This window comes from Alnus glutinosa, chromosome 5 (assembly GCF_958979055.1).
Source record: "Alnus glutinosa chromosome 5, dhAlnGlut1.1, whole genome shotgun sequence".
In the NCBI taxonomy this organism is placed as follows: Eukaryota; Viridiplantae; Streptophyta; class Magnoliopsida; order Fagales; family Betulaceae; genus Alnus; species Alnus glutinosa.
This window is the reverse complement of record NC_084890.1, coordinates 13,520,647-13,538,233: the sequence shown is the minus strand read 5'-3', so window position 1 is coordinate 13,538,233 and position 17,587 is coordinate 13,520,647. Positions and strand designations below refer to the sequence as shown.

Genomic DNA, 17,587 nt, shown 5'->3' with positions numbered 1-17,587 from the left:
TATTGCATTCTTGCAAGGCGGCTCTGACGTCTGATTTCCTTATCCCTTTGCATATTTATCTTAGCATTTAGCATTCCTGCAAGGTGGCTCTACCGTCTGATTACCCTACCCCTCGCATCATAATATCATTATATATATATATATATATATATATATATATATATATATATATATATAATATACATATACCCTGCTAGGATTCATATTTAAGTGTTATGTCACCAAGAGCACTATGCTGTGTTTCAGTGCTTAAACATGAATCGTTGTAGTATTTATATTCTCATGTTATTGGCTTGTTTTAGTACTTACAATTCTTGTGGATAATCATAATTACTCTAAAAATACTTATGAAAGTGCTTTGACTTAAAGACTTAGGTTTAAACATTATGTCACCGTGTTTCGGTGTTTGAACATAAAGCTTAAATGTCAAAAGACTTATAAGTAATCATCTTTTAATTGATGACTAAAAAAAATGAGTTAAGTGATGTAAAAATATACACATTTAATATTGAAAAAAGGACTGATGAATATATTATCTTCTTTGCATATATTTGTTACAGAAAATGAGTTAAGAAAGTACACCAAAGAGGGTAAGTATAGATGTACTTATTGAGGGTGATTATATATTTTATTAGGATTGTGTGGTGTGTGTTCATTGCATGGGTGTTTGTTCATGCATTTCATGTTGTGTCCAATTAATAGGGTGAGGAGATAGTCATCAACAAGCTGATGTAGTAGTAAGTGGAAGGAAGGCTAAACAGTGGACCCGGGGGGTTCAAAGTGACCTAGAGGTGTCTGAAGGCCTAATATATAACTAATGCTGGGACCTGTAGGATTCCAGTAAAAATAGGTAAGACTTTAAGTGTGAGGCAACGGACATGAACAGGTACAAATAGCCTAGAATGAGAGGTTTGAAGAAAGATGATCATAAAACATAGACTAAATGCTTACTACGACGCATCTTCATACAACCTTTGCATTTGTATTCTTTATGAACTGTTATTAATTTGATGGTAACTTAGTTATGAAAATGGATGACTCACTTGTTTATCTATGTAAATATGATGCCATCATATTTGCATAGTTATTGATGCATATCAGGAGAATGAAGGTATGGACCCATATGCTAGTTTTGATGTTTTTGAAACTATTAGTTTGTAATTGGCTTCATTCTGTTGGAAAAAATTACTTCTCTATAAAGATGCTTTTTTTAGTATTTTTATTGGCTACATTCTGGTTAAAACAAAAACACTTTTTGTAATGGTTGCATTTTAATAGGATAGTCGGTTTTCAAATTGGAATCTTCATATGTTCAGACATCTACTGTTCACAAGCTTCTAGAAGTTATCCATGAAGAGTCCTGTGCAAAAATCAAGTCAATTGAACAGGTTCCTGTGCAACCGTACGGACGGGCCTTTGAAGGCGTCCGGACGCCCCGCAGTGTCCTACAGATAAACATTGACGACGTTCGGACGTCAGAGCCACACCGTCCGGACACTCGGTCAATCAGTATTGTACAAGAAGTCTGTTCTCAGAAATCAACATTGGTTTGGAAGTTTCAGTATTCTGTTCGTACGACTTGGCATCACGTCCGGACGATGTTCATTATTTGCAAGCCGTCCGGACGACTCAAAAACACGTCCGGACAATATACAATAATTCAGATAACTCTAGAATTCCGTTCGAACGCAGAAAGGATTTCAATCAAGACTGTCTGGACGCTCGGCCAAGCAGTCTGGACGCACTCCTGATAAGGATAAGATATGTGCGGTTTCTAAAGGATATCACAGAAACACGTCCGGACGTGGCAAACTTCTGTTCGGACGGTCCACAGACAGAGTCCATTTTTTAGCAAATTTCAAGGTCTCTTGAAGCCTATAAATAGCAGGTTTTAGGTCTGTGTTTTTTACAGAATTCGACAGTGAATTCCATAGTGCTTTGAGAGGGTGTTTAGGGAGAATCGAAGATCTGCTAGCTCTCAAGCCGTTGTAGGTGTGTGCTCGTTGTTTGTGTGAAGTCTATCTTAGGGGTCAGCCCTAAGATAAAGGAATCCATCAAAAACCCCTTCAGGTGGAAGATCTAGTTGGGAAGCGTTCGTATTAAGCTACACGTCAAAGTTAAAGGTATGACTACTGCATAGGGTTATGTGAGTACGAGTGTCTTGTAACCAGCTTTGTTTTTAGATAGTGGATTTCCTGGGTTTGGCTGCCCCAGAGTGGTTTTTTCTCTTCATAGAGTTTTCACTTCGTAATAACTATCTATCTCATTTAAATTCCGCATTTAAGATATTTGTTTGCAGACAAACACACACTTGGTTTGTTTTAGAAGTCATTAAATTATTTTCAATTGGTATCGGAGCTTGGTACACTCTGGTTAAGATTCATTTCTTGAGTGTAATTTTGCATTGACTTCTTTGTGATATGAGTAATAATACTACATCTTTGTCACATGTTATGTTTGCTCATAGAACTATGTTTACTAAGCCTGACAGGGTTACTCATGATTCTTCTAGTAGAAGTGGTGGTAAAAGGTACGAATCTATCCCTACTTGTTAGCATTGTGGTATTATTGGTCATACTCGTCCTAACTGCTTTCAAATTCGCTCTCAAAAGCCATGGGTTAAAAAGCATGTTATTAGGAATAATGAGCCTAGTATTAAAAATCAAATCAATAATCTTTGTGATCAAGTAAAACTCATCAGTGAAAAGTTAAGGAATCCTATCCTTTTTAAGAAAAACTCTGTCATGTCTAATAAAGAAAAGGATGTCGCACATAAACATGTTTGGGTTAAGAAAAATGACAATCTACGTCTAGTCACTCATACTACTTTAAAAGTTCTAGATACTTGCTTATGGTATTTTGATAGTGCTTGCTCCAAACATATGACAGGTGACAGGGCTCTCCTCAAAGATATTCAAATGGCCAGAGGAGGAAGAATCACTTTCGGAGATGGGAGCCAGGCCAAAGTAATTGGAATGGGCAGATTGACATTCCAGGAATCGAAGTATCGCAAAAAGCCCTATACGTAGAGGGTCTCAAAGCAAATCTTCTTAGTATCAGGCAATTGTGTGATGATGACCTGGTTGTCCAATTCTCTAAGAAAGAATGCAACATCTTTGACAGCACTAGAAAATGTCTAATGGGAGGAGAGAGGACTAGTGACAACTGTTATGGTATTCCACATCTCTCTTCAGACTCTCAAATCATCTGCAATAAAGCTACCATTGATGAAAGTGAACTATGGCATCAACGGTTGGGTCATTTAAACTTTACCAACATGTTCAAAATTGCAAGCAAGGAAGTTTTTTACTTCCAGTAATTTAGAATTGCTTCATATGGATCTGATGGGTCCCACCCGAACCTCTAGTCTCGGTGGGAAGAAATATATTCTGGTTATTGTAGATGACTATTCCAGGTACACTTGGGTCCTTCTTCTTCGGGAAAAATCTGATGCTTTTGAAGCTGCTCAGCAGTTGTTCAAAAAAATTCAGATAGAGCAAAATAGTCATATCATGAGGATTCGCAGTGATCATGGCAAAGAATTTGAGAATGCTTGGTTTGAAGAATATTGTCACTCATGTGGCATTCAACAGAGTTTTCTTCTCCTATTACTCCTTAACAAAATGGAGTTGTAGAGTGGAAAAACAGAGTGTTACAGGAAATGGCTCGAGTAATGATTCACTCTCAAAATCTTGCTCAACATTTTTGGGGAGAAGCGATCAATACTGCATGTCATATCATCAATAGAGTCTACCTGAGACCAGAAACTAACAAGACTCCATATGAGATTTGGCGAGGTAAGAAACCTACTGTTAAATATTTCCCAACTTTTGGTAGTATATGCTATATTCTACAAGACAGAAAAAATCTGGGAAAGTTTGATCCCAAAAGTGATGAAGGCATATTCTTGGGATACTCCACCAACAATCAAGCCTACAGAGTCTATAACACTAGGACAAAAATAGTGATGGAGTTTATAAATGTGGTCATTGATGATGAAATTAGGGCACATAGTAAGGGGGAGATTCCTCAGTCCATCCTAGAGACACTTCCTTATCTCACAGGTAATGTAAGTGAGACTTCCTCTACAACAATAGAACCTATTTCTATATTTCCTATTCTGTCTACAGCAACAGATGTTCTCCCTGACTAACCGGGTGCTGTACCATCCGAGGACATTGATCCTACATCAGATCAAGATTCAGAGCAAATAAACCCTCCGATTGAACCCTTCTCTTGGGTCAAACTCAATCATCCTTCCAGGCGGCTTCTTGGAAATCTTAATGAAGGTAGACCATTGAGAAACAGGATAATCAACCCATCTAATGAGATTGCTAATCAGGTAACTTACAATTGTTATCTTACTCAATCTGAACCGAAGAAAGTGGAGGAAGCCTTACAAGATGACAGCTGGGTCACTGCTATGCATGATGAGTTGCATCAGTTTTCTCGTAATGATGTCTGGACTCTGGTATCCAGACCATCCGATCAAAATATCATCGGAACAAAGTGGATTTTCAAGAACAAGTTAGACGAACATGGTATGGTGATTCAAAATAAAGCACGGCTTGTTGCTCAAGGGTATACTCAAAATGAAGGGGTAGATTTTGACGAAGCTTTTGCTCCAGTTGCCCGCCTTGAATCTATCAGAATTCTGCTCTCTATATCTTGTCATCTAGGATGTCAAGAGTGCTTTTCTGAATGGCATTCTTCAGGAAGAAGTTTATGTAGAGCAACCAAAAGGATTTCTGGATCCTCACTATCCTCAACATGTCTACAAACTGAAGAAAGCACTATATGGTCTCAAACAAGCTCCATGAGCATGGTACGAAAGATTAACCACTTATCTTCTGGATAAAGGGTTCACAAGAGGACAGGCAGATCAGACTCTCTTCATCAGAAATCAAGGATGAAAAATTGAAATAACTTCTAAAAGTAAAGTGTGTGCAACGAGTGTCAACAAAAATTAAAGCACAGCGGAAAGTAAATGACGCAGAGATTTTTGTTGACGAAGTGGAAACTCAGTTAAGAGAAAACTGAGTAGAATATGAGCAGAAACTTCTAGAACCATAACTCTGAATAAGAAGACTTCTAAAAATGACTGAACCCCTGTATAAAAGCATCATTACATAGAAGTGATTTTGTTCAACATAATGCAGCCAATTACAAACCAACAAACTCCCCCTTTGGCCATTCTAGGACAAAAACACTTAACCGGTTAAAAAATACATTCCCGGTCCAATAAAAAATTACTCCCTTTTTTGTCACAAAATGACAAAGGGAAAAGCAGAGCAAAACACAAAACAATTACTCCCCCTAAATGTCTCAGGAGGACAAGGGTAAACAGAGTAATAATTATCCAAGAGTTAAAATGTTTAACAAATTATCCAAAGACAGAAAGAGAAAATTGCTCAAAATAAATAAAAACCAAGCACAAAAACAAAATCAAGCCGTCTCAGCCCTAGGTGGATCATCCTCGTCATCACTGCTAGACGAATGGTGGTGCTTGAGACACTCTTGGATGTTTAATTGACTCTGCTCCACACGGAGGTTAATAGAGTGAACCTCCTACTGCATGTTAGAAATGGACTGCTGCATAGACGACATAGCCAGCTGCATGGAACTCATGCCCCCCTGAAGTGCAACTAAGGCCTCTAGGATCTGAGAATATCCTGTATCCTGCTGAGAAGGCGGTGGAGCAGTTTGAGAAGAGGATGCCATATCAGGTACTACTACAAGAATAGGAGGGGGCTATGGATCATCATCTTGATCATCTCGCCTTAGCTGGGCAGTAGACTTCATCAACGTCTACATGCTGATGGGATTCTGGATCTTCATCTTAAGCTCTCCAGCTACAGTGATGCCTGACTGCAAAATGATCTGAATAAGTAAGCAGCCAAAGGGGAGACTGGTATTATTCTCATCACGAGCCTCCAGCATCACTCCCAAAATATGCTTGCATAAGCAGAAGGGCAAGCACAGGAAAATGGCATAGACAAATCGTGCCTTCTTCAGAATGAGGTCATTGCATAGTAACAGGCCAGAGATTGTGCAGGATGATCTTGGCCAGCGTACGATGCGGGGTAGACAAGGCACCGATCCTGATGGTAGTGGCATGCTCCTTACCCTGAGGGACAACATAGAAAAATTATCTGAGATCATCCAAAGAAAGAGGCAAAACTACCTCATTGTATAGGCTGGCATAAATCTAGAGCACAGGCACTCCGATGAATTGAGTGATAATCTGAGGATCAACAGTGATAACATGCCCTTCCACAAAGGATTGAAGAACCATCCCGTTGTCATCATCTTGAACAACCTCGAGATTAGCATAAAATAGTCTGACTAGCCTAGTGAGCACAACACAGGTACAGTTGTGAAGATATCCCCAGTTGTGAACATTTTGCTCGGCAATGATGGGTCTGTCCATAATTTTGGCTCTGAGGGCTACCAAATCTTCTTCTGTCCTCCGTCAGACTCTGCGCAAAGGACTGCCAGTAGAAATGATTTTGCAAAAATAACCAACAAGGTAAATAAAAAAATATCCTATAAAATTTTAGACTCTTGTTAAAAAAAAAATCCTACATTATAACGGCAGTAAAATGGACTTTTCCAAAAAAATACAACCGGTGAATATCACAATATAGTCCAAAATAATACCGAAACATATGATCCCAATACAGTAGATATCACAAATATGCAACATATAATCTCAAAACATATTCCCAAAACATTCAATATTCGAACAGTTTGCAACACACTGCAAAGAAATATGCACAAAAAGACAAAATATGCCGAGATAATGCAAAAACCCACGAGAAAAATGCACTAGAAGATAAAAAGTATGAAAAAAAATGAGTGAAAGCAAATGGGATGCGGCGGCTAGGGTTTGAGCATTGAAATAAAACCTATGGGGTCCCCGTCCGGACGTATCACTAACCCGTCCCGACGTGCATTGCCATAAGCATGCGACAGGCCACGCACGCCCGGACGTGTATCCTTACTATCCTGACACCTGAGCCGCATCCATCCGAACGCAAGGAGAGACTGTCCAGACGCTTCACACTGAAAAGCTGAAACTGAAAGAAAATTTATAGAAAAGTTTTTTTCTTAATGTAAAGCTTTAGAACACGCATGTATAATCAACTGATAAAGCAGTCAAAAAGCATCTCAAAAATATGCAGAGATATAAAGGAGAGTTTTAGAGTTCAATCTGCACAAAAATTTCCTGTAGACAGAAATTTCAAATAGATTACTCAACTCATGCAATGCACATGTGTGTGAGACTTTCACAATAATGTATGCACATGTGTGTGAAGACTTTCACAATAATGTATGAAGTTCATTGATATGACAAAACGCAACCCAATTTTCTAAACATGAAAGAAAATCAAAGAAAGAACAGTCAAAAGTCAAACCTTTTTATTTACTAGGGCCTAGCAACCCTCATCTGATACACTCCCCCTAAGATGCAGCACCTAATTATTTTTACTTGTACCATGAAGGACAAGGCAAAATTTTACTTGCACCGTGAAGGACAAGATATAAAGCTAATTCAGCACAGAAGTAGTGAATATATAAGCATATAACATAGAATTCAAAAGATTAACTGTTTGGTTCTTGTTGGTGCTGCAACCTAGAGAGAATACTAGAATTTTTAGGCTCTAGGTTCAACTAGCACGTTGGTCAATTTGACCATCTTATCAAAAAGAATCTCTCTTATTTAGAATTTCCAGAAGCAAGAAATCAGAGGGGAAAAGGTGTACCTTAGGGGAGCCTTGGATAGTGTACATTTTCATCGCATGAGAAAAGTAACTATCCAGCTTTTACATACACAAGAAAAACTTGGCTGATATATAGTCATAAACTCTCAATCATATCTAAGCAAAGTCAATTAATGCACAATGAACTGAGATATCAGGCAAAAATACAAGCAATATCTAACATGCCAAGAAAAGAGAAAAAAATAAAATAAAATAAAATTCCCTGCATTTCCTCCCCCAATTTTTTTTTTTTGAATAAAAACATGCTATATAGGAACAACATCATAGGACTAGCATGCAAGGCAAGATCAAATCTGTGAAGGATCAAAATTGTCAATACAGAAAAACAGTCGCCCGACATGCTTTTTCTGTCTTCCCAAATAGTACCTGCAAGATTCTCTCAAGAGAAATAGGGGGCAAATAACAGTGTTTCCAAAATTGCACAGCAAACAAAAGATATAACAAGTAAAAGATCATGTAATGCAATCAAACCTGATGCCTTAGGATTAGGAACCAAACCCTAGGCATGAAAATTCCAACTAGGTGAGTCCATTCCCCTTCAAGGGGTGGATGCCTTCCTTCTTCTTGACCCATGTCTGCCTTCCTGTCGGTGGTTGTTGGCAGGATCTCATTTGATGATCCATCCACTGTATCATGCTCTACATATATATAGGTAGCTCCTTGTAGTTTTGATCATCCTCCACTTTCTACGGCTTTTTGAAGTGCTTGGATTTGTTAGTCTTGGATTTGCCACTTTGATTGACAGGAACAAATTTCTGCTGAGGCCGCTGATGCTGGGGAGCTTGGAGTCATGAGGCATGATGCCTTGGGACTTGATATTGAGGAGCCTGATGCCTTGGAGCTTTGGTGTCGTAAGGCATGATGCCTTGGGACTTGATATTGAGAACCTGATGCCTTGGAGCTTGATTCCATGGAACCTGATGGGGAGCTTGATGCCATGGAGTTTGATATTGGACTAGAGGTCTTGTGCTGTAATTTACTTGTCTGAGCACTTCTTTCTTGACCTTTGCTCTCTAAGCTTTGAGAAGGGAGCATTGGGGTCGGACATGCCCACTTAATCCGCGGTGATGGCATATGGGAGATCTTTTAATGGTGGGGAGCTTATGAGGTATTGGAATATCTCCATTGATTATGTCATTCCCTTTATCCTCGACTATGGGTGGAGGCTCGAGGACTGTGGGCTTAACAAAGACAATCCTGAAAGTAGAGGGAATATCAGAAGGAGGAGCTACATACCCTAGTCCAGTCTTGTCTGTTGGGCTCTTCTGAATTGATAGCCTGTGAGTTAGCTTCTCATCGAAGACCCTCTCCAATTGTAGCTGTCTCTCTAGTAGCTTTTCCTCTAGCCTCTGTATCTTGAGCAACAATGAGCTTTTCTCTGTCTATAAGCTATTTAGGTCGTGAATATGTTGCTTGCGAGCCTATCTTAGTTTCTCAAACTCTACATAGAGGATTTTATAAGCCTCCTTGTGTTCTTCTCCATCTTCATCATTGTGCTCTGAGTAGAAGCATCTTCCTCTTCTACATGCGGAGCCACAAAGGCTAGAAATTTCTCTTGCTCAAGAGCTTCTTCTTCTTCGGACTCATCACTGAGAGTCGCATTGTATGCCTTCTCCTTTCCCTGCTTGAGGTTCCCACAGTCAGCTCGTATATGCTCAAACCCTGAGCATTCAAAACATCTTAGGCCTCTGGGATCTTTCTTCTCAGCTTCCTCAGGTTCAAATCTCTGGGGGCCTTCTTCATTTTTTCGAAAAACTTCTTCTTGAACCGCTCATTTCTCATTAATCTTTCAAAAAATTTGGCCAGCATAGCCACAGCTTTTTCTTCATCCTCAGAGTCGTCTCTAGATGAGACTTCGACCTTCTCCTTGGAAGCTTTCAAGGAAATGGTCTTCACCTTTTTGACCTGGGGCAAGGACAGCTCAAAAGTTTGAAGAGATCCCACCAACTCTTCAATCTTCATTTCTTTCAGGTCTTTGCTTTCATCAATTATAGTTACCTTGATTTTAAAACGCTTAGGCAAAGATCTTAGAATTTTATGGATGAGTTTTACATCAGAGACGGTTTTCCCAATACTCACCATTGAGTTTATTAGGTCGCTCATTTTGGAGTAAAACTCTCCAAATGTCTCATCTTCCAACATCTTAATTTCTTCAAATCTAGAAATCAACATTTGAAGTTTGACAGATTTAACAAGTTAGTGCATTCATATGTTGTTTCTAAGATTTGTCAGGCTTTTTAAGCGGTTTCACTATTTGAGATTCTTGCAAATTCAAATGGTGAAAATGCTTGACATAGAGCATGGAGGGCTTTATTATTAGAAAGTCGTGCGTTTTTCTCATTGACTAGTTTGGGAGTTGCATTAGCTGGCTTAGTCCAACCAGTTTCAATAATATTCCAACAGTCAATGGATTTTAAAAAGAACCGCATACGAGTTTTCCAATAGCCATAGTTCGTACCATCAAAGGCAGGAACAATATTAATATTTTGAGACATTGAAATAAAACTAGAAGTCAAAAGGAAAGATAACACTCACGAATTGAATCTAAACAAAGTGTACCAAGGTCTGATACCAATTGAAAATTAAAGGACTTCTACTTTTAACAAGCGCGTGCAAAAGTGTGTAACAAAATATCACAATGCGAAAAATAAGGAGACAGATATTTTGTTGACGAAGTAGAAACTTAATTAAGAGAAAAACCACTCTGGAGCAGCCAAACCTAGGATATCCACTATTCAGAAGACAAAGCTAGTACATAGACAGTAACACTCACATACCCGATGCAGCGATCGTATTTAGCACTCTGACGTGTAACCCAACATGAATGCTTCCCAACCAAGTCACCTACTTGATGGGGTCTTCAATGGAATCCTTTACCTTAGGGCCAACCCCTAAGGTAGACTTCAGTTCAGCACAACGACAGCACTTGGCAATAGATTCATATAGGACACTTCAGCACAATAACCCTTACAATAAACTTTCTAAGCTTCTATGGAATTCACTATCGAATTCTTACAATTCTCAACCCTAGGGGCCTCTATTTATAGGCGACAGGAGTTCAAATATGCGTCTGACTCGAAATACCTAGGCCCTGTCCGGACGGTAGACATAAGGCGTCTGGAAGGACAATTGTGCGATCGGCTTTCCAAATTCGTTAAAATATTTCCTGAATTGCGCTACGTCCGGACGATGTTGCCCTAGCGTGCAGACGATTGCATTTTAGCTGCACGCAATTTCCATATCAAGGCTTGGCGCGTCCGGACCATAACAGCTGTCGTCCAGACGGTTGGTCTGATGCACTCAATTTTCATATATGAAGCTTGAGCGTTCGGACCATGAAGACTGTTGTCCGGAAGGTTGAACTTTGAATGCATGACTTGCCTTATGAATGAGCGTGTCTGGACGGGAATTCACATCGTCCGGACAGTTACAGCTGTCTTCCCATATCTGTGTTTTAGGAAAGAAATCCCATAGCTGATCGAACATTGAACGACGTCCGAACGTGCTGTTAAGGTGTCCGGATGGATGCAACTTGGAACAGTTCGAAGCTTCTCAACATAGAGGAATGTGCAGATGGAAAGTTCTCGTCGTCTGAACGGATGATGCTTGGACAGTTGAGCGTCCGAACGAAATATCACGTCGTCCGGACGGATGCAAGGGATCCGATTTCTCTGACTTGGAATCTGAGCAGAATCTTCTAGAACCATAACTCTGAATAAGAAGACTTCTGAAAATGAATGAACCCCTGTATAAAAGCACCATTACATAGATGTGATTTTGTCCAACAGAATGCAATCAATTACAAACCAACACGGATGCTCTTCAGTGTCCGAGAAGAATCCAAATTTCCTTTGTAGACATAAATCAAGAAAGACAGCTTGCAACCATCCGAACGCTAGGGCAATACCGTTCGTATGCGTCCTTAATATGGAAACGTGTGAAGCGCATTATGGAATGGTGATTGTCCAGTTCACCGTCCAGACGCTCTCAGCCTCCGTCCGGACGCTGCCTAGAGAAATCTGAATCAGTAGCGATTTAGGTCTTCTAAGTCTATAAATAAAGAACTCTAGGAATGTATTATTTACAGAATTCGGTTTGAATTCTCTAGAGCTTAGAGAGGTTGTGCAGGTTGAAATTGTAAAGATTTGCTAGCTCTAAGTGCTGCTTGGTGTGTGGTTCTCTTTCATGTGAAGTCCAGCTTAGGAAGGAGCCCTAAACTAAAGGAATCCCTTGAAGACCCCTACAGGTAGGAGACCTGGTTGGAAAGCATTCATGTTGGGTTACGTGTCAAAGTGCAAAGTACAATCGCTGCATCGGGGTATGTGAGTGATACTGCTTTGTCTTCTGAATAGTGAAATTTCTGTGTTTGGCAGCCTCGGCGTGGTTTTTCTCTTAATTGAGTTTCCACTTCATTTACAAAATACCTATCTCATTTAAATTCCGCATTTTGATATTTTGTTACACATTATTCACACACACACACGGTAAATTAGAAGCCTTTATGTTTTTTATTAGTATTGAGCACCTGTGCAAGATAAAGTTTGAGTCAATGGAGATAGAAAAATCCTCAACATTCCGTAACTTATGGTTGTACCTAGACTTTGTGAGAAAGAACGAGAATAATCCCCATGGATAAGAGAGAACATGACAAAACCCTTTAATTGTTTAACAAATGATCGATTAAATTAAGTGTTCAACAACCAATTAATTTGGATTTAAAATATTGATTTTTTGCATCATAAAATATATACATATATAATCTTTACTAAAAATTGAATAGATAAAATGGTGCATATATAGTAAAAAAAAAAAAATAGAAAACTTAAAATTTATATATATATATATATATATATCAAAAGAATTAATTTATTTTCTATACATAAATGTGGGTTTTAATTTTAATTTTAATTTTTAGATGTAATAGGTTATTAGCAACAACCCTTAAAATTGTTGCTGATAATGGTTATCACCAACGACCATCAAAGTCATTGCTAATGATCGATCAATATTAGCTACGACAATAAGTCAATTGAATAGATAAAATGGTGCACATATAGTAAAAAAAAAAAAAATAGAAAACTTAAAAATATATATATATATATATATCAAAAGAATTAATTTATTTTCTATACATAAATGTGGGTTTTAATTTTAATTTTAATTTTTAGATGTAACAGGTTATCAGCAACGACCCTTCAAATCGTTGTTGATAATGGCTATCAGCAAGAACCATCAAAGTCGTTGCTAATGATCGATCAATATTAGCGACGACAATAAGTCTTTGCTGATGTGCTTTTATTTTATTTTTCTATTTATCAGCAACCATTCTCTGGATAGTTGTTGACGATTGGGCATCACTGACGACTACAGGTCGTTACCAATATGCTTCTATATTTATTAATTTTAATAATCCACATAGCAATAGAACGGACCTTGTAGTTGCTGATAATCAATTATTAGCAACAACCTTATAGTTTATTTGTTGACGACTACTCAGCAACGACATTTATATCGTCTCTGGCCTAAACATAATCTCTAAATAATGGGTTAAACTAATGAATGTATGGCCTAAACATACTCTCTAAATAATGGGTTAAACTAATGAATGTTTTCCCAGTACAGTAAATCCTATTAAGAAATTAACGACATAAATTTTTATTCCACAACCGAAGTTGATGATGTAAACATGCAATATATAGAATGGAAGAGATACTGCATCCTTCCAAAAGTTAAAATGATCATACACGTGTTCTTACAAAGACTTTATATTTGTTTAGAATGTATAGACGATTCTACACTGTAGAACACTTATTCATGAAAAGACGAAACTGCAGAGCACTTGGAATCTAAGCAGTGACGAAGGGGTAAATCTCATATCTTATGTTGCAACTCCCACCAACAACTCTTCCTCCTTCTTTCCCATCACAGCAACGAGGAAGTTCACCAATTATACCGTCAAGACACTTGAAACAGTTACGCGTAGAAAGGTCCCTTGTGCATTGGGCCAAACCATAGAGCTTCCTTGATTCTTCGAGCTCTACCTCTCCAACTGCATACAGTTTTGGAGTCGCAGATGCTTCTTTGGCTATTAGGCTCAACAACTCCCTTGTCTTTTGGTTAAAGCTTGTGGGCTCACTAACATCTCTCCAGTTCCACAGATAGAACTTGTTCTGATTATCAATTTTGCCAAAGAAATCAGTGTTGACGTACTTCAAAAGACAATTGTCGTACCATATAATCGCACCTTTATCATACGGGCAGCGTTGGTGAATTTCGCGGGTGGCCTCATTAACGCAAGTCCTGCAGTCTGTGGCTTTAACGTCACCACGACAAAGAGCAAGTCCATAAGTTTTGTAGCGATCCCGACCCACTGAACCAAGACCAAAGCCCTGTGCAGGGGTTCGGTAGTAAAGATTGCCCAAGAGCTTTCTGAGGTTTGAATCATAAGGGTCATTGGTGGTGAAGTTCGCAGAGCTTGAACAGAAATGGAAGAGAGGGCTGGCTCCATAAATGGTTTGGAGAAGGAGAGCAAATGTTAGCAGATAGATAGAGAAGGAAGACATTTTTGGTAGGAAATGAGGATGTTCTTTGGATGAAGCTATGGAGAAGTACTATGTACGCAGAACTTATTTATAATAGACCGGTCAGCTTCACGCTTCAGCACTAAAATACATGGGAATATTGAAAAGACAATATTCACTACAAAAATTCTCAATTTTAGTAACCTAGGTTTACTAACGTGTAAAAGCCATTTGCACGTTAGTAAACTATAGTAACGTGAAATCAGTGGCGTGATTTTCACGTTCCTAATCCCTCAGTTAGTAATATAATTTTACTAACGTCCAAATAAACATCACGTTAGTAAATAGTAACACAGGAAAAATTGCACGTTACTAAATATTTAGTAATGCACAAAATTGTTGCACCTCACTATTTAGTGGCCTAATATTTTTGCACGTTACTGAAATTAGTAACGTGGTAAAATTATTTCGTTTCTAATTTTAGTGACGTGCAACACTTTTGCACGTTACTAAATTATAAATAATAAAAATTGTTTTAGAAAAAAAAACACGTTACTAATATCACTACAAAAAAGGGTATTTTGAGCCCTTTTTTGCAGCTGTTTTAAGGACCCTAAAACGGCTCTAAAGTTTATTAAAAAAAAAAAATCATTTTTTTAGAGCCGTTTTAGGACAGCTCTAAACTAAATAAAAAATTAAAAAAAAAAAAAAAAAAAAAAAAAATTTTTTTGGAGTCGTTTTCTAAATTCTGGTTTGCAACAATTTCTGGTTTTTGTACATTGCAGGAGACGCAGCAGTTGATTACTTATAAAGAACCGAACAATTGTTGCAAACCACAAACAATTTCTGGTTTGCAACAATTTCTGGATTGTTTTACAATTAAAATCATCTCATATCAACATATAATTCAACCTAATTTGAACTTATAAAGAACCCATTGCATCATTTTTTTTTTTCTTTTGATGAACTAAAAGCTTTATAACCAAATACAGCAAACTACACTCCAGTCAAAACTGGATTCGAAGTTCAACAAGAAACAAAACAGCAAACCCAGCTCAACAACAGAGCAAACACCACAACACAATACAGCCAAAGAAGCAAGAAGCACACAACTCCACAACTCAAGAAAAATCAAAACAGATTAACAGATTAAAAGTGATGAACGTCCGAAAATCATGGGTTCCGACTCGACCCCTTGCCCAGTCGTCGGAAACCGCTTCTCATCGCCGGAAATCAGCTTCTGGCTCCACCGGTTGTCGATCCATGGAAGATCGGGTCATTGGGTCACGGGTTCGCCGGATCTCCTCTCTACTCCGACCGGCGTTTCTCCTGGCTCCCAGCTCTCTCTCTCTCGGACTCCCTCACTCTCGGTCTCTCCTTCTCCGTCTCACCCTCTCTCAGACTCTTCTCTCTCGATCTCTATCTCTCAGTCTCACCCTCTCTCAAACTCTCTTTTCATCTCTCTGGGTTCGGCTGAGAAGAGGAGATACAAGAAAGAGAAACAAAAAAGAAAAAGAAAGGAGAAAAAGGAGTTGCGTGGGGAAGTGCAGTGGGTACATTTTATAAAAGAAAAAGAAACAAATTTTGAAAAATCTTGAACAAAAAGATGAAGGGTGGGTACATTTTATAAAAGAAAAAGAAACAAATTTTGAAAAATCTTGAACAAAAAGATGAAGGGCGCGCGGGACACGAAAATTTTCGTGTCCCGCGCGCCCCCTCAAAACAAGTTGGAGGCGTTTTCGCCCGAAAGGGCTCGAAAATAATCTTAAAAAAAAAAAAAAAAAAAAACAAATTATTGTTTTAAAAAAACCCGAATTTTTTTAAAACAAAATTAAAAACCAATTTTTGTTAAAAAAAAAAAAAAAAAACTCAAAATTATTAAAAAAAACTGAAAATTATTAAAAATAAATAAATTAAATAAACAAATGAAAAAAAAAATTCAAACCAGTTTTTATTTATTTTCTTTTTTCTATAATTTTTTGTTATCCTATATTTTTTTTAAAAAAAAATTAATAATTTTATGTAATGTATTTTTGTCATTAGAGAGAACATTGACATTTTTTGGTAGTTTTAAGGAGAACATTTGATACATGATGGATCGTGGTACGATCTATGTGATGAAACGTAGTATGATAAATGTGATCGATCGTGGTACGATCTATGTGATCAATTGTGGTACGATCAATGTGATAGGTCATGGTACGATCTATGTGATTGGTCGTGATACGATCAATGTGATAGGTCGTGGTACGATCTATGTGATCGGTCGTAGTACGATCAATGTGATAGGTCGTGGTACGATATCTTTTAATTAATTTTTTTAATATCAATTATATTTTTTCGTTTTTATTTTTTAAAAAATAAAATTCTTTTCCGTTTTTTAATTTTCATTTTTTTTCCTTTTTTTTTTATTTTAGTTTTTCTATTTTCAAAAAAATAGTTTTTATTATTTTTTTTATTTTTTATTTTTAATTTTAATTTTGATTACAACTCAATCATGGTAGATCATCCGATCGATCATGATAGATCAATAGGATCGATAGATTATCCGATCAATCATGGTAGATCATCCGATCGATCATGATAAATCATCCGATCAATCATAATAGATCAATAGGATAGACAGATCATCCGATCGATAATGATAAATCAATAAGATCGATAGATTATCCGATCAATCATGGTAGATCATCTGACCGATCATAATAGATCATCTGATCAATCATGATAGATCAATAGGATCGATAGATCATCCGATCAATCATGGTAGATCATCCGATCGATCATGATAAATTATCCGATCAATCATGATATATCAATAGGATCGATAGATATTCCGATCAATCATGGTAGATCATCCGATCGATCATGATAGATCAATAGGATCGATAGATAATCCGATCGATCGTGATCGATCAATAGGATCGTTAGATCATCGGATCGATAGATCATTCGATCGATCATGATAGATCAATAGGATTGATAGATAATCCGATCGATCGTGATCGATCAATAGGATCGTTAGATCATCCGATCGATCGTGATCGATCAATAGGATCGATAGATCATTCGATCAATCATGATAGATCAATAGGATAGATAGATAATCCGATCGATCGTGATCGATCAATAGGATCGTTAGATCATCCGATCGATCGTGATCGATCAATAGGATCGATAGATCATTCGATCGACCATGATAGATCGACAGGATCGATAGATAATCCGATCGATCGTGATCGATCAATAGGATCGTTAGATCATCCGATCTAACGTGATCGA

General features: G+C 37.8%; 1 protein-coding gene across 1 annotated transcript; it reads right to left on the bottom strand.

Annotated features, from left to right (window-relative positions):
• Positions 1-13,552: 13,552 nt before the first annotated feature.
• On the bottom strand, positions 13,553-14,368 carry LOC133869916 (cysteine-rich repeat secretory protein 38-like). The gene has a single exon (XM_062307008.1). It carries the CDS (start codon positions 14,345-14,347, stop codon positions 13,631-13,633), a length of 717 nt encoding a protein of 238 aa, XP_062162992.1. The 5' UTR covers positions 14,348-14,368; the 3' UTR covers positions 13,553-13,630.
• Positions 14,369-17,587: the final 3,219 nt, after the last annotated feature.